At 40.3% G+C, this 18,704-nt stretch overlaps 1 protein-coding gene across 2 annotated transcripts in view; it reads left to right on the forward strand.

Moving 5' to 3' along the window:
- The window catches only part of LOC117206165 (serine/threonine-protein kinase NLK), a 231,398-nt gene that overhangs the window by 168,587 nt on the left and 44,107 nt on the right, over positions 1-18,704 (forward strand). For both annotated transcript variants that reach the window (XM_033445269.1, XM_033445268.1), the window contains exon 4: positions 1,236-1,342. In XM_033445269.1, coding sequence (XP_033301160.1) covers positions 1,236-1,342 — 107 coding nt within the window. The remainder of the gene's footprint in view (positions 1-1,235; positions 1,343-18,704) is intronic.

Genomic DNA, 18,704 nt, shown 5'->3' on the forward strand with positions numbered 1-18,704 from the left:
GCTACTTTCGTCACGGCTCGACGTCATCGGGCTCGATTCTTCTCTCTCTCTCTCTTTTTCTTTTCTATTCCGCTTCTTTTCTCCCCTTGTGCACCATTCCCCTCCTTTTTTCCCTTCATTTCGACGGATTAACTTGTTCGAGGACGACGAAGGAATCCATTAAGCCGACGGATCAGGAACGAGAACCACCTGATTGCCAAGGTTTTCGTCGTAGCAGACGTTCCGATCGACGCTGTTACCATTTTATTTTTCCAATGAAGATTAGTTTCTGTTTCCTTGTTCCTTTTTTTATTCGCATTTTGACAGATTTATCGTTGAAAATGGTACATTACTGGGAACAGAAGGTTTCGCAAGGGCTGTTGAAATGTTTGAAAGATGATTAAAACAGAATTCCTATGGGGAAATTTTGTAATTACAAATAAGAAAGAAATATTCGTTATATTGTAAGAAATATTTTCTTGATGATCGCGAACGAAAGACACGGATGTCTTCTTTAGCGTAGATTCGATCTACGTGTTAACAGATTTCACGCTATTTTCTATAAGTAATATTATATAATACAACGTAAATTACTCACTGGTTATATAAAAATACAATTTACTATAATCCACTTGTTACGATGATCCAGCTTTAATTTTCCTACCTTCCAATTTGCGTTATTAAACTTTCACAATTCGCAAGTAGACTCTCGAATCACGCAGATAAATTTTAATGAAATAACCTATGAATTTGATAGCGGCAATTTGTAATAATTCAACTCTTCCACTATCTTCGTCTTATCCTCGTCTATCTGTTCGTAATTTCAGAGCAATCCGTTTCCTAATGATCCACCTATATAATCCAGTCGTAACTCTAATTTTCTTACATTCCACTTCGCGCTATTATCAGCTCATGTTGCTGTAACAAGTGCGCAACGAGGATACCCTAGATTCCAAGAAGAAGGAAAAACGAAAAGGAAACGAGAAAGGGAGCGGTCCGGAACGAGTCGTTCAAATTGATTCCCGCGCGTGTACTCACGCGATTAGCTTGATAGATCGAGCTGGTTTTATCGAGCGACCGGCATATAGAGAGTTAATATTCGTTGGTAAGGTTTTATCGCGAGTCGTAGAGGATCGTGTAAATGACGCTGTGAGAGAATCAGCCGTGGTAATCGAGCGGCTCGTTCCTTCGATACGGTTTAATTTCAGTTAAGATTCGATGATTGTTCATAAATTCCTTAACGAGCATCCGCACAGATACGTGATCACGGAGCTGCTTCAGAGCGACCTGCACAAGATCATCGTCAGCCCTCAGCATCTCAGCCCCGACCATATCAAGGTCTTCCTCTACCAGATCCTTCGAGGTGAGTAAATATAAATTATTCTTTGCTTCGTTTGGATTTATCCAATGTACTGTAGTAGAATCGCACGTATTCTCGATTCTTTTTTAACAACTCTTTGTGTTCTTTTTTTCTTTTTGATTTGATCATGATCAATATGGATGAATCGAGATGTGGAATTCGAGTCTTGTTAAAGGTTGTATCTTTAATCCTTTGCACTCCTATGTCGAGCGTGACTCGACATCAGTTTTTATCTCAGAAGTCCCACTCGATATTTTTCCAGTTCCATCTTTTTTTTTGCGAAACGTGCGAAAGAAAACCAAGGTTGTATCTTGGAAATTGTTTCAAGATATATCGTACATTTAAAAATTATAAAATACAACAATAGTGTGAATAAAACTGGTATTTAAGTGAATTTCTTTCTTTATTTATCTATTTAAATTGTCTTATTCTTTAGTTAAAGTAAATTTCAAATAAAACACTTGAAATGGTTGGGAGCTGCTGATAACGAAATTGAAATAAAATTCAGAGTGCAAAGGGTTCATACGACGATCAAGAAGCTTGATACATTTTTTTAGCTTTATGGGAATATTATATTTATATCATTACATTACATTACGCCACATGAACCGCGGATTAGATAGATACAACTTTCGTAACGAAATATATCTTCGACGTGACAAACTTAGCTCATTTCGGCAAATCTCTTAAGCTGTCAGGTTCTCGAGGCTATTGGTAACGAGGAGGAAAATAATCGCGTGCTATTGGAAAATTGCTTCTAACGAACGTTATGTTCGTTGGTGAATTTCACAGTATCGAGACGGGTAGCATCGTCTGCAACGGATAAACGCAGATTTTCATTTCGTTACGCGGTTTTTACGAGCGAACGTCACGTGCAGCCTGCAGTTCGAAGGCTCTAATCGACAGAAACAGGTATCAAGTGGGAGGAGGGAGCGTTTGGTTGCGCGTGGAGGCCATTTTGTCGGAACTCAGCGAGTCTTCTCGGTTCGTTAGTCACGAGTCAATTTCCTACGAGGCTGGCGCTCTAGCTACGTTCAAACCCAACGATTTGCATGCTTTCCCGCGTGTATCGTGAAAATCGCGTTGATTTTTCGCGCGAGAACAGACGACGAACGTAGTAGGATTTTACGTTCCGACGAATAAATATGAGAATTTTAACTTAATCGTGTTTTCCTCTTACTTCAAATTCTTTCGATTTTCACGGAAATATGGAAAAATCTAGTTGTAGAAAATACGAGATACGAAGAATCGCTTTTCTTAAAACATCGAAAGCGTTTTTTGCTCGATGAAAAAAGGGCAGACTGCGATAGAAAAATTCGAGAAATTCTTCGTCGAGCTAAGCTCGCCAAGTGTAGGTACAACCACGAAGAAACTTTTTCGTTGGCGAAAATTTTAGCGACACGCGGTTCGATTCGCGCGAAATTTGACTCATCCAATTACTTTGCTCGGTTCAATGATATAGGATCTCTTTGAAGTGGCAAATCGCCCTGAACACTGAGAACCGGCGCTGAACTTCGTACAGAGCCTAAACAATTCTACATAGGAAATGACGGACGCTTTGATGGCGAAACGAGAGTCGTTATTCTCGAGTAACTACTCTCGAGTCGTCGGTTCTTCGAGCGTTAAAACAATCCTCGCTTGTAACCGCTCGAGGAGAATATTCGAAATCGATTTTCTCGAGAACAGAGTGTCGTAGGAAAAATTTGATTCCACTAGAGGCGGTGTATGTGACATCGTTTCTCTCACAATTTTAATTCGACGAGCCAATATTTCGCTAAGTTTCGTCATTAATCGCATTAGAGAAGAATAAATCTGTAAACCATGAAAATATTTGGAAACTTATCGTGTAAAATTTTGACGTCCATATGGTATAGAAAATATTCTGAGATATCATTTTGGTACTGTAACGAGACACGACTATCTTGTATTGTATGCGTCAAATTTGAAAGCAATCTGAGAACGTATGTAGAAATTAGAAGATTTTCGTAGCAAACGTATATTCAGAATGATATGAAAATCGAGATACGAATTCCATTCTTTCTCCGAGAGTTTCTGGAAATTTAAGGAAACCGTGCAACTTCTTTGGACGATTACGATTCGCAGATTACGAATTCGAAGAGACAAGATTCGATAAAGTTGTCGAAAGATTGGAACAATGTCGAGTATTCTAAGGGTTAATTAAGCTTAGCTTTGCCGATCGAACCGTGAAAGACCTGAAAAGACCAAGTTTCCACGGTAGAAAACTCGGTGTTGGAATGATATCGATTCCTTGAAACTTGCAGAGATATCCATTGTCGGGATGAGCTTTATTCAAGCGTGGATTTCGCGAGCGATCGTTCAAAAACAACGCGAAAGAAATTCTCGAACGAAGAAACAAGAGGGTGGAGAATTTCTTTCGCGTTGTTGGAAAGAAAACAAAAACGTGAGAAAGAAATGGAAAGGAAGAGAGGAACGTAAATCCGAATGATCATTCACTGAATCACGAGCACAGAAAAATCAAACGAAAGAAAGAAGGAAAGAAAGAAAGAAAGCAAGAAAAAGGAAGAAACCCGGTGGATAAAACTTCTTCTTGTAAATATCTGCGTTGTGTTGCCTGCAGCGTTGAACCAGGGAAAGAGTAAACAGGATCGTTTCTATTCATCCCTTGGGATCATCTCTGGATCTCCGTGATGTTAGAGCGTTCGTCTGGCAACGTCTGACGCGTCGAATTACTCGACCATCTTTCACTATGGTCAGCCAAGTCTGTCTGTCCAGTGACCGTCTCTTTCTACTTTGCCTCGCTCCTTTGCATTTCGCTTTATTTACATGTCTTGATAACGCGTTAATTTTCTCACTTCTTTCTCTTTCGTTCGAAAACCTTGTTTCTCTTAAATGTTAACGACGAATCTGAATAAAGATATCCGGGTCCTCTTGCACAATAATTTACTACGTAACTGGTAATATCGAAATACTTTAATCGTCGATAGTTCGAAGATCGAAAGTGTTGCTTCTAATCGTAAGTGAAATTTATACTAAATTTGAAACCTTTTCGTTTTTTATGCGTACCACGTACAACGACTTTTCACTATCTGCCTCAATCTCTTCCGATTAACTTCAAGTAGCCACGTTATACGTACGTTTTCCACTAGGATCGCAAATTTTACGTGAAAAATCTCTCGTTAAATCCTGATCTATATTTGGCTTGCACTTTAGCCGGTTTTCCTTCGAGTATGCAATGATAATTGTTATCAAGAGTTAAGAGAGCCGTCAACCCTTTTCCTCGCTGTTCCTGTAGTCAACCAGCCACGATATATTCCCTCGTTTGTTTCTACTTCTTTGTTAACGCTAAATCCCTTCTCATTTGAAAGTCTAACTACCAGCACTGGCACTGCCGGAGCTTTTCAAGGCGTTTCTTGCGGCTTCACCGAGCAAAACGATCCATCTCACTTTCTGTCTAGCTCACCCATTCCCCAATTTTCTTTTTTCCCTTCATTCTCGTCTAAATTATGATTTTCACTCGTCCCTGCTGCGCTTTATCGTCCTCTCCGCCTTTTCTCCTGACTGTTTGCGTAAATTCGTGTTATGGAAATGGAAATAGATAAGCGTTCGGCAAGAGTTTGTCTAATCTTCGACATTTGTATATATTAATATATTAAGACCGAACCGGAGATTCCGGTTCTTTAAATGCTAAATTACTGGCGGTAATGGATGACATAATTACTGGATGATTAGCAAATTATTTTAATGTATCTTCCTTTCTCCTAAACTGTCGGAGTGCTCGTAAGGAAAAAGAAACTGTTCTATTCGTCGCGAGTCCGTACCATCTACGCTGTTTTTTCTTTATCGAAAAGTATCAACGAGGAATACTAAACTTTAGTAGATTTCGATTACAAATTTATCTTATCGACTAAAATATTCGCAAGAAGATAGAAACCATATCGTGTCTGTCCATTAGAAATCTACGTTTCTACGAAGTTACTCCCATAGATCGACGAAACAATATCAACGAAGAATATCTTCAACGAACGCGTTTAAACATTTCAGTGAAAGATTTGTCCAATTAAAAAGAGAAACAGATTACAATTGCTTTCGCGAATTCGCAATATCCTCGTCTTTTTCTAGCTCTCTGTCTGTCAGAAATACAGTACTCGGGTTTACAGTGTTGCGATACGACAGGTAACATTTTCGCTAGGAACAAGAACGCAACAAAAGTCGAACTCTTCCATTCGTTTCTCCAATGGAAACGCGTTTCCGCGTAATTAAATCGAATCGGGTGTACAGCGCGCGATGACGAGCGTAGGAACGCGGGCCCACGGCAAGATCGCTTTAAATCAATCAGCGTTCGCGCAATCGGAAGTGAAATAGCCCGTATCAAATGTATTAATTCGCTCTGTTTTTTTTTTTTTTTTTACCTTTCTCTCCTACTCTCCTTCCCGCTATTGCTGTCTTGATTTTTTCGTTGCCGTTTCGTTCGAAACGCTCGTTACAAAAGCGTCAGATCGATCGACGCAACGAAAACGGACGAATATCCACGCGGAACGCCGCGTTACGACGAACAAAACCGGAACACGGCCGCCCAGTCAAAAAGTGAATGGCTCGGTAAGAGTTACAGAAACAAATTTCCCATGAAAATTTCGACGCAAGTGTACGTATATATATGTCGGAGATGTAGGGACAACGGGCCTTTCTTTTGGACTTTTGGGAAGATTCGCAATACTTTGGTCTAAACTATTCGTTATAGCTGTACTTAAATAATAGAACTTAGAAGTAGTAGTTGTGATACGATCTGATTATGTTTGCCCGAGATTGGTGACAGTGGGCTTGGGCTCGAGGTGACACAACTGGTCGCCGAACATAGCCACGGTTACGGGATGTACGTTTTTACTTTACAGTAGAAGTAGCAATATCGAGGGACACACGCTGTATTAACAAACAAGCCCCGGGGCAGGAGCTGTGACGGCTCTACGCGGGTCTGCCTAGTAACGGCGCTTGGAACTTGGTTGATAACCCCGATCAATACGCAATTGACAAGTGTGATCGTGTCAGTCTTTTATTCTTATGATCTCCTTGGAGAGTTTGCACACAACGTCTGGTGAATCAGTCAGAAAGATACCGTGCACAGCTAACGTCATTTGAGTTTCAAAGCATATTCAATTGTACAAAGAGATATCCCGTTGATCGTGGATTCGTTTAAATCTAAGAACATTGTCTTTACTTTAAGAGTGACCAATAAACACGTTAAATTGTTAAACCTTGTTAAATCAACACTTTTTTTTATTTAGTTGTTTACATTCACAATTTGTCCGATTTGGTAGATTCTTTTGGCTGTTTGATTGGGGTTAGGTTGTGTGTTCATGTGAGTTAGGTTGTGGGCGGTTACCCTCAGCGGGGTACCATCTTCGTGTTTGTTAGGTTATGTCCTTTGCGAGATCTGTTGGGTGTTTCTTTTTTTAGTCTCCTTTCTATGCTTGATGGAATCAACACTTGTACACATAATTGTAAATATAAACCTCTTTGAACAACTACGATGGCTTGTCCCAATGAAGATACGCAACGCGCCCCTAAAACTAGCGCCAACCCGACAAACCCGACATATATATTGTTACGTTCGGTGACTCTGTCCAAAAACCAGGCCCCAGATCTTCGCTGCGTAGCCTCAATGGTCTTCAGGACCCACTATAAATCTTGGCATTTTTATAGTTGAGGTCCTTCGGACCAAACAAGTATCTTTCATTTCAAGTGTTCCTTACATTTATCGTCTAGTATGGGATGATACGGGAAAGTTGGTTTTCCTCACGTTCGGTATCTTCCGCTAGCAACTTTCTCTCGGGGGCGGCTAAGATCCTTCCTAGTCCACCAACCTTCTTATTATCCAATCAGAAGCAACGTCTATTGCCCTCACTTTCCTAGCCAAAATTGTCATTAACAAATCCGCTTTCCTCTGCCACAGCATCGTCACTGAACTTCACTGATTCTCCAACCTTTCCAACGGTCAACATCTCTTAACCGGGTTTCCAACTTTAGATCAGTCACCTACTTAACTTATACATACGCACCAGCGTAACTAGCTTCTATATAAAGTTGTTGGAAATATATAATATTATAACCTGTTAAACTCGGTGTTATATTCACTGAACTACCCCTATTATCCTAACAGAAATAAGGGGATCGATCATTTTGTGGCGTCGATTGTTTAATCGTAACGGGAATTTACGATTCCCGTCGACTTGCTTCGCGTCTCTCCGCGAATGGTCGAATAAATACACACACACATAATATATCGGAGATCGTGACAATTGTCATTCAAATGAAAGAAGTTACCGTATAGGAATCGATATCTGAGATTAAATAATTTTAGTCGGGAATAACCAGAACCGTGGAAAATTAATATTTCTCAATAATGTAATTTTTTCAAAAGTTTCTTCAAGACTAGCGAATACGTTTTCGCGAAGAAGTTCGACTGTAGTGGAAATGGAGCTACCGATGAACCCCTTTCAAATAAAATTCCACGGGCAGGGCGGGGGTGGCGAAGCTTACTGTGAAAAGGGAGTAACGACACCACTCGTGTCCGTCCTTCGACAAGAACCCTTTTATCCCAGTCGGAGAGAATCAAAGTCGCGTCTCAACGTGGATCAAAACCTGGAAATTTTCTCCTTCGCTCCCTTCGAAATGTTCGCAACGCGTCTTTCATCGCCCCTAACCATCCTCTTCTTTCCTTCCCCTTTGGATTATTATCGAATCTTTATTGAAAAATTTCTTTGCCGTTACTCAATTTACGTGGATATGAAATTCATTCCGTCTGTGGTTGATGGGCAAGTATTTTCTGCAACTAGAATAATTCGTAGAATATCGATTATCTCGGTTATTTAAATAGCAGATGCTTGGATTGCTTGAAAGAATACATTTTGCTGAAGAAGCGTGAAGGGTTAGAGAAGCCTGTAAAAGTAGGAACGCGCGTTATTGCGCACCCTTAAAGACGAGAATACTTAAGGGTGGAGTGGTGCGTCGTTATTGATAGTTGCTGAGAAATGTTTAGGCAAGTTTCCGAGTAAAATCGAGATATAGGATAAGTATTCCACGAATTCTACGCTGTCTATTAGGGTTGTTGGCTTATATATCGTACGAATTTCAGAACGCTCCACGTGTTTGAATAAATCGTACAGTGATCGATGGAAGTAGTAATTAATAAGAATTCGAAGATAGATACAAGCTTACTGTTCTGTCAAAATGCTTAATCATCGTCGAACATTCAGCATTGAACGATTCGTATAAAAATTCGTGCAAAAGTCGCGTGAATAATTTGCATAAATTCCGCGTAGAAATTTTTCATCGCAACTTATACCTATAATATTCAAGCAATTCGTACAAAAAATTCGTAGAAATTCAATATAAATGTTCTCTGGCCAGTCTATGTCCAGAATATAACCATAACACGATATCGCTATACTGGCTATTATTATCAATAACCCATCTACTAAAATAAACGATACCTATATCTCCTGTGAAAAATATTTCCACGTAAATTACGTTGATAAACCTTCCGTTCCTCCATCTTTCCATTTCGCCCTAACAGACGGAGCTTCCAAAACACGCAACAATGTCTCGACACGCCCTAATGTCTCGGAAACACCATACAGTCTCCTCCGTCGCTGCGATGGCGTCGCAATTCTTCAAATCGATCGACAAAAGAACAGACGAGGCGCGTCCTCTCTCTCTCTCTCTCTCTCTGTCTTTCTCTGTCTCTTCAAGCAGAATCGTCGTGTAATTATTTTGAAAAAGTCTATCCCCCACCCTGTACACCGAGCTTCCTCAACTTGGTCCATCCCCCAGCGGCTGAAGAATGCCGAGTTAATTAAACCCACGGCCACTCTTTTCTCAAAGCGGTAGGCTCGAAAGCATTGCTCGAAAAAAATCTTACTTTAAAGCGGTCGCGATTCTTCCTCCATCTCTGTGGCTCCGCTCTTCAGCAACCCCGGCGCGACGCGTTCTCCACCCCCTTTATCGGGTTGCGACTCTCTTTCTCTCCCTCGTCCCCGCAATTTCTGTTCTGTCTGCTCTGTCCCGGCCGTGTCACGCGGAGATATGCAAATAACGGGCAGCGTCATAGTACGCGTGGGAAGAGAGTCTTTCGTGAAAGGAACACAGCCATCGAGTAATAATTATCGAGGCTGTGGACACGCGCGAGGTGGCACACAGCGAATATTTATATTCGTCGAAGGAAAAAGAGAGATTCGATGTTATTTGGAAGTACAGTTAGTCGCGAAAGTTTCCTAACGTTTGTGGAATTTCGTGAATTAAACGCGCTCTTCGTCACGAAATTGTTTACACGCGTAAGTCTCGCGTATTCGATCTTACGATTGTTATTGTCGTATTTCACGTATTTGTCTGCAGCGTAGATCGTTCGAGTGGCGGGCTATAAATTTAACTCGTAGGATTTCGTTTGTTTTATTACCAAGCTTGTTATTGTTATACGCGAGAATTTATTAGTTGCAACTCGTAGTGGAAATGGTAACGAGAATTTAATCGACGTGGCACTTAACGTGGTCCAGAGGTTCTGAGAAAAACGCGAGGAAACTTATACGAGTCGGGCATGTTGAATTTTCTTGTGGTATTTGCGATGAAATTTTCCATGGGATCTATGTTCCACCTTTTCGTTAGAGAACGTTCAGTTAGCGGTTACAGGTTAATGCACGAGCGAGTGAATATGCCAAGCGGTGGACTATCTGGCTGGCAAGATTCCTATTTCCCAAATTTTTGGTGTGTCACACGATGCTGACTCAGAGTCACGATTTTTGAGAACGGAGTCACGCTTTCTGAATAAAAGAGCGGAGGGAACTGGGTCGCGTAGATTTAATGTACCGTTTAGCGTGCAAGTAACAAAGAGCAACTAAGAATTTGTCTGACGAGTATGGAGTAAAATTAGATTGTTCTCATACTCTGTACTCTTGTACCTTGTGCTCGTGAAATTTCCAAGACCAGTTAAATTAAATATGCCCTCCACCCTCGAACAAAGTGCACCACGTACTTGATTAACTGAAATTTATACCAGCCAAATATATGTAATAAGATGTAAGAAACTTAACCTTCGTATTCCTCCGTTTTATATCTACAATTCTCTTGAACGACCAACTTTTCTAAAAGTTCTCCTAAAAAAATCTCAAGTATCTTTAGCATTGAGTTTAGAACATTTTAGCGTGTTTAAATCGTGACTAGTCTGAGCGTGTTTACTCGCATCGTTTTTTCATGGACGTAAAGGGAAACTCGCTTAAAAATTGTATAACAAGTAGCGCAACATTTTCAACATTTTATATTCCTTTGTATAAATAAACGAGAATTCCTCGTCCAATTATAAGTCACGACTCGAAATGCTTAAATTACGAATCATATTGCAAATTAGTAGACAAAACGCAGTAATTGGAATCATTCTTAATAATAACTTCCTCTGAGATACATCTCTCCATCGATTTCTAAATTTCGGGACCTAAAAGACGCCTACGTTAAAATCCGTTTGTTTATCATCTCTATTTAAATCGGAAAATATTCATCGTTTAAAATCGGAATTAAAAATCTCGGTCAATGCTCCGATATTAATGAGCGCGTTTCACCATTGAACAAAACCACCCCTGGCAATTTACTCGAAAAAATGCAAAGCGACAGAACGTTGAAACGTCGAAAATATTCAGGTATATCCCATCGATGGCAATCGACGATGTTAAACTCCATTCATCGATCGAGCATTTTACCGAAGGTTGGAAACACCGAAAGAGCGGGAGGGGTTAGGTTTTGCGCGATCGATCCTCTTTACGAGCTGTCCGTGGCACTCGGGTGAAACGAAATCGTCGTCGTCGAGCAGCTGAAGGGTTGCGAAAGGCAGAAGGAAACGGCGTGGCACGCCAGATACGCGCGTTAATTTATCGCGGTTCTATTCCGTCGACTGGTCGTGTTTCCGCGAGTAAAAAGAAACACGCTCCCTCGGAAAATCGACATGTTGCTATGACGAAAAATTATCGGGTTCTTGACGGAAGATTTTTTTTAATTCTGGAAGCCTGTTCCGAACGAGGGCTTGAAAAGATCTAGATCTCTGATATTTTGGAGTACGGATCTTGAATATGCTACATATCCATAGAATTTGAATTAGAAATTGATTTTATGCGATAAGAGATTAAAGTGATATAACGCGATACGAAATAAGTAAAATACAGGTGACGGTGTTGCTGTTTCAATAAAAATTGACGTTGATAATATCGGAAGCATTTGTAACAAGAGTTTCCAAAGGATAAAGATGCTGTTGGTACTTTTATAACGAGTTTAAGATAGGATCTTCACGGTTATTTTTATAAACGTGCTTGTTGAAGTTGAATACTATTGTAATATACCTGACGTATATAGAGTTACTTACGAATTTCCTTCAAATATTTTCACACCGTACGTTGTATTAGAAGTAAGTTGAATTGGCTCTTAAAACTGTATTAAATTCTTGGAATCCACAAGTATAAATTCCATTACGATGCGATCGATAAATTCTGCGATGTTACGTATGCTCGATCCTTTTTGCCGACGTCGTCGCGATTTTCCAAACTTTCAAAAGCAACCCACAATTTGTCCCAGCATCGTGCACGCGAAAACCAATTAAAATCTCAAAGCGGCATCCTCCGCAAACCCGACACAGCCTGCAAATAAACAACAAGAAAACCCTGTAAAACCAGAATTCTGGCGAACGGGACAAAGGCTACGAAACCCTTGGAATTTCCACAGCAGACACAAGAAACCCTCTCTGTTTTGAAGCACCGTCGAAAATCTACTTGCCAATTGCGAGCAACGTTTGCTTTCCGAAAAACCGGGCCATCGTTAACACCGCGTAGTCGCTGGGTTTGCTCCGTCGAAATTAATTCGTCAAAGAGCCAACAGAAACAACGACGCGAGTTAAAACCCGGTGTCTCCGTGTTCGCCCCTTTTCCACCCGCCCATCCTCCACGAATGTATGGAAGTCGGCGCGTTAATACATCATGCCGGTGTCTATAGTTTTGTTTCTCTTTCGGCCGGTAGTTTTCGAGGGTAATTTGTCACGAGCGGTCCCGTTGTTCGCGCGTGTCGCGCCAGGATGCGCAGGAATCAGGATACAAAGGAAGGAACGTCGGTCTGTGCGCGGTTGAACGATACTCCTCCGCCTCCGGAAGAAGCATCGCGACACGGCGAATGATTATACACACTCCGATGAAGATGCTTCTTTGAATAATAATTCCGCGGTATTCCTTTATTTTTCTCCCTTTTTCTTTCCGACTAGCGACCCGTGTCGAAGCACCCTTTTCCCTTCTTCTCGAATGTGAATTTCGTTCAACGAAACGGAGGATAGAGAAGAATGTGATTCTTATACTATTTTTGCTTTTGAAAGTCTTTGAATATCTCCTGTCTTTAATAGAATTTTGATATTAAATAAATTGCACATTTTTTTTAGCAAAATTGTTACTATCCATAATATTTTCTCGATTTTGAGTGTATGATACGTGCATCTTTTTCTGCTTTCATTTAGATCGAGATGTACGTAGAAAATTTCTAACGAGGCGATTAATCTTTCTTGAAGAATGTAATCGACAAATATTTTGCACGATACCCGTACAAAAAAGCCTTACAAAAAGAAAGTACATTAATAGAAATTTAGTTACTATTTTGAAAAGGACACGATTAGTTCACTACGGACAGGAATACTTAAACGAAAGACTAAAGAATAGAACGAGAACTTAAGTAGCCCATGTACCAATTTCGATTCCTAAAAATGGAGCGTATCGGAACGAAGAAAGTGGGCGTAATTTTGACGTAGACAGATAGTTGGCAAGATGGATGTAAGCAGGTGTCGGCGCATGAAAGTTCGTGTCGCATACCGGATGGATCTGGGACTCGGAAAACTCGGCGAGTTAATTCGAGACAAGAGGAAGAAGAAGAAAACGCGGCCGGGGACACTGTTGGACGAAATAGGATGCGACTAGATCGCAGAGATAATAAAGCTGAAATACTGGAACAATTCTCGACGTGCTAACTACGCTCTTATAAGATTTGCATTAATTTTCACGTCTAATGCGATCGTCAACACCCTGAGCACTTTGCTACTTGCAAGCTGTTTACTCGCAAAAAAGAGTCCTTGTTGCTAATTCTTGGATAAACAGAAGGAAGGAGCGAAGTCGTCGAAGACGGAACGTGAATCCAGTTGTTTGAGATTCCAATAAAAATTTGGAGATGTTGTATACAGTTGTATACATCTGTGACAAAACTTTCTTTCGCGAAAGTCTTTCTTCCATAATTTTTTGCTTTAAAACACTTCGCTGCAAACGAACATCGTAGTTGCTGATGTCGATTTATTAAATTTTATATGTTACAGTATCAAATAGATTCTTGCAATTAACGAAGAGTTTTGCAAAACGTTCGTATATGTATGAAAGAAAAAGTCTTTAACGACAAACTATTATTTAGGAATTTACAAATTTCCTAAGAGAGGAATAAACGTTCGGTCGTGAGTTTCTTCATTTAGCCAACGATCATCGATCAACGAGAGTCGAGTACGTGGATCAGCAACGATAATTAATGTTTAATCGAGCTTCGTTTAACCCTTTGCACTCGAGAGGCGACTTTCAGTCACCACGGCATTCCGTGCTGCAGCTCCAGTGACGACCGAGAGGCGATAGTCCCTGTTTATGCTAGATTTCGAGTGCAATATTGGTTCGTAAATTGGTTCCTCAGCTCTTTGTGTTCTTTGTTAGGAAGTGTAAAGTGTTAGACTTTAAAACGGAGATAAAGTATTTAATCCCATATCCCTGCGAAACTATGGTTCAACTATACGTTAGTTCGGATTCGACGATCATGGCAAAAGTATTATAGTTTAGAAACCCTAAAAAAGTGGTTGTGGGAAGTGAAATTAGCTGAAACGAAGATGAACTTGATTTCGAACTGTTGAAAAATGAGATTAATTATATCAAGAATGCATCTTGGTGAATGCTTTATAAGTTATCACACAAAAAAAATACAGAAATTAATATTACAAAATCATATTTTCAAAGATGTAAATATAGATAAATTACTAGAATATAATGTTTTTGTAAGTTAATTCGTATATGAAATCATTTTGCACTAGCTGTAAGATTCATCCGGAGTAGCTGCTACGCCCGGCCGAAAAAGTCCTCGAGTGCAAAGGGTTAATTCGTTTATCCTACTTACTCCTCGTTCAACTTTGTCGCACTGATTCTTCGGTATTAAAGGATACACGTTTGCGTACAAGTTAAACTTGTTATAACTAGAACGGTGATATGGCTTTTTAGCCAATGACTCTGCACTTTCTGTGACATCGATCGAGAAAAGTATAGGGGTAAAAAGGGTGTAGGCGGATGTCTTCAATCACCCTCGACTAGAACTTCCGTGAAATCGAGCAGCTGTCGCGTCAAACGTAAGGGAAGATCTCGGCGCATTCTTTCTCGACTATCCTTTCCCCGTGATTGTTGCTTTTTCCCCGCGGGAAGAAAGAAACTCGGCAAGTTGGAAGCTCGCTGGAATTACGAGTTCGGCTAGTTTCGGGCAACGCATTTAATTTAGAACGAGTCTTTCTTATCCATCGAAACAGACACGCGGCACAGATTTACAAGGGAAATTTCTAAAACCAAGTATTTTTCATCGTTTGCTCTTGTTATCAAATATCATCGAGGAAGAATGAAAAATAAGATTCATCGTGACGTTAAAAATTTCTTTTTTTCGCTCCAACTATTTAAGAAAGCAAGTCTGACTACCCTTAACCCTATGCACTCTAGTCCTTAACCATTATCAGACTAAAATTATCAGACGTCTAAAGGTGCGTTCTCGATACCACGAACTAGACATATCTTCGACGTGTATCTTTCGATGTATTTATCCGATGTATCGTAACGTGTTATTCTCCTGTTCCTATTGCAATCTCCAATAAGTAAATTATCATTATTTTAAACGTATCAGACTGTCTATACGATGTTCCGCTACGAACTGAACGTTCAAAGTATCGGGACTCTAAACCACAACAAAGAAGAGAACGAAAGACAAGGAAGAGAATGAAAGAGGAAATCGAGGCATACGATTCTTCTCTTTCTTCTCTCTGAGTTTCCAGAGGATTTTTCTACCTGATATCGGATGTTCTCACGAGGCAGAAACGTTTCGGTGCATTCGAACATTCCCACCCGGTAGAAGATTGCACGTAAAGCCCCGGACAGATAGAGCAGCAGAGTTGCTCTTCTCCTCTTGACTGGCCCGAAACCAGTCCTGCCACCGCCCATCCGTGACCCCAGACCCCGTCATCCGGTCGGTTTGCTCGCCGCGGCTTCTCCTCCAACTCGCTTAACCTCCTCGCTCCTTCCTCTTCTACGATGGTCTTCCACGCTTCCTTAACTATCCTCCATCCATGATGTTTTAATTAAGCCGATCCTTGTTCGATAGGGCAGAGGCTGTCGCTATCTCTGTCTGCAGTTTCTCTTGTTTATCCTGCTTCTTCTTTTTTCTTTTTGAAACAGGAAGTCTGTTATTTTGTTAGAGTCTTCGGTCTTTAGAGGATGTGGTTTCGCGTCTTTTTCTTTCACTTAAACCTTGCTTTCCTTTCTTTCATTTTCTGCTTTTTTTTCTCCCTCGCGAACGGTGAGTTGCGGTAATTTTTTTGTGGGAGGTTGTCGAGGTGAGTTATGGAGGATGTGATTGATTGGAAATTCGTATTTGCGGTACGGGTGATAGATTTCAATCGACGTTGTAAATTCTTGCATCGTCCTTTCCACGTTGAAGGATTTGACGTGGAAGCGCACTTTTCTCCGATCAAATGAAAATTGAACATTTTCGAAAGCAGCTAACAAGCATCGTCGAACCTTTCGTTCTTTTACGCAATGGGACGATGAACGTCGAAGATTTTTTTTCAAATACTTACATTCATAAATAAAATCGTCGTTCTAACCAAAAGATTTTGCGTTTGCTCGTACAAAGAGAAGTTTTAACTCGCGAGAATGTTTTCCTTTAATCTAGCAAATGTGGCCGATACTAAATATAAACAAACGATTTGAAGCTAATATACGGGCTAATATAAAACAAAAATAGACGCTCAGATACGCAACTTCTGTGCCACGTGATATTACAGAGGGCTGGAAGCTTAAAAAGCCGATGCATCAGAACCGTGCTCGCACTTCCTCTTCCACAACCAAGGCTTCTAAGCTTTTGAGCAGCGTTGCGTCTAATAATTCCGTCTTCTCGAACGTTCAAGCGCGAAAGGTCTCTTCTTTCTCGCATTTCGTTTCTCCGCTCGCGCTTTTCAACAGCCAAGCCCCCCTTTCCTCGCGTTTTAATTAAGCCAAGCTTCAACTTTTCTCAAACAAGATCACGATATTTGACCCCGCCTTGTCCTCGTGAAAGCAACCAAGAAACGGGATTAACGCTCGCCGCGTTGACGTTTCAGGCCGGCGGCGGCCCTTAGTTTTCCTTTCTTTCTTTTCTTTTTTTTTTTTTTTTTTTCGTATTTTCCGCGACACGAAAGCGAGAAAGAACGGGTCGGCGACAAAACTTCGCAATAGTAACGCGGCCTTTCAGCGGCCGCCAGCCGAGAAGTGCGAAATAATGCGGGCGGATTTCATTCGCGTTGTCAACTCGTGCTGTTTCTCAGCTTTCTTCGTCTCCTGTTGGACGTTGCGCTGCCAGCATGCAGGTTTAATTAAAGGAATATCGTTTCTTTTTTAATCGCTGAGAATCGTCATCGGTGAATGTTGATTGTATTTTTGATTGCATCGGTGGAGGAATTTTGAAAGACTGTTAAGAGTGAGAGTTCGTGTGAACGAAGGATTCAGGATGAAGAACGATTCGCGAAACGCAAGTGACGATTTGGTTGCGCGTAACGAGAACACGTGTGATACAAGGTCGGTCGAATTGTCTCTGGGATTAGCAACAAAATTTGGGAAACATACGCGAGTATCTTTAGCGAAATTAATATCGACTTCTATTGAGAGAGAAGCGTGATTACGTATAGCTGTTTATTTTCATTATATATAAACTAACAATCGGACAAAGACAACAATAAACGATAATCTTTTATAAGGAGTGCGGTATATAATTGAACAGATCAAAAAATGCCGTGTGGATCGTTGAAAAGTTGAAAGAATCATTTCAGAGTGGAAAAGAAGAAGAGATTTTTTAGAGAAGTAGGAGTTATTCCAAGATTTGTTTTTATTATCGATATTACTCGACGTATACTTTATTATTCAACGATTAAAAGCCTGCTACAACCCAACGTTTCTATAAGGAAGGAAAGGAAGAGAAAGATGAAGGTAGCAGAGAGTTTATGGACGTGTCTGACTGTCCGATCTGTGACGAGAGTGTTCTACTTGCAAGTGGTTCGAATCAACGATCGCACGAAAGAATCTTTAACGGACGAAGACATACTAAATTTAAAGTGTTTCGGATTTGTGAAAGGAAACTGGTCTGCGTAGAATCTTTATTTTGCTATGCTATACGTAGTATAACGTAGGCGATACACTAATTGTGTATTAGGAAATTGAACGCTCGAACCGTAAAAATATATGAAACTTTCGTAAGTCTGAAAAATTCTGGCAAATTTAAAGCGATAAAATTAAATTTCCAAAATTACGTGCAATTTATATTTCATCAGTTTACTAAATATTATAAAATCAATTGCATTCTGTAATCAACAAAAACAATGTCTATTGCAGACATTGCCGCCTCTTCACGACGCGTCAAAGATACGAAATTCACGTTACATAAGCATAATTACAAAGGATCGTAATTAATCGAAAAGCCGAACAACATTCTCTTCGGAATATCACTCGTATATATAATTCGATTGAAAGTGGCGATTTTTACGATCATTTTCATCGAATGTACGCGTTTTAAACAATTATTTATATAAGAAGTGCATGGAGATATTTTTACGGGAAACAAAATGAGAAAGAGTTGAATTTCATTAGCAGGTTAATTAAACGAGCGACAGGAATAAATATCGAGGATTATAAATGCGAATGACGCTTGGTCACGTGGACGCGTTAACATTGAATTATGCTGGCGTTCACGTGTTCCAATCGACTTTTATAGATCGAGTCGGTTTTATTGGCGCTTTTTACTTCTATTTTTTCTTCTTTCTTTTTCTCTCTCTCTGTTTTTTCATCACATCCCACGTGCCTCGACACGTTCTCCGCTGCGATTGCTCTTTATTCCGCTCTGTTCGACCATCTGATATGTGTGCATTCGTATTCAGCAAATAATACTACCGCGCCGTTTCGTTCGACACTCGATAACACGTTCGAATCAACTTTCGATTATTTTCTTTTTTTCCATGTTCCTCTCCTATTTCGAGAACATTCGGGGCTTCTCTCGTGAAATTAAACTCTGCATA

The sequence above is a fragment of the Bombus bifarius genome, unplaced genomic scaffold, assembly GCF_011952205.1.
Source record: "Bombus bifarius isolate JDL3187 unplaced genomic scaffold, Bbif_JDL3187 scf7180000007996, whole genome shotgun sequence".
NCBI lineage: Eukaryota > Metazoa > Arthropoda > Insecta > Hymenoptera > Apidae > Bombus > Bombus bifarius.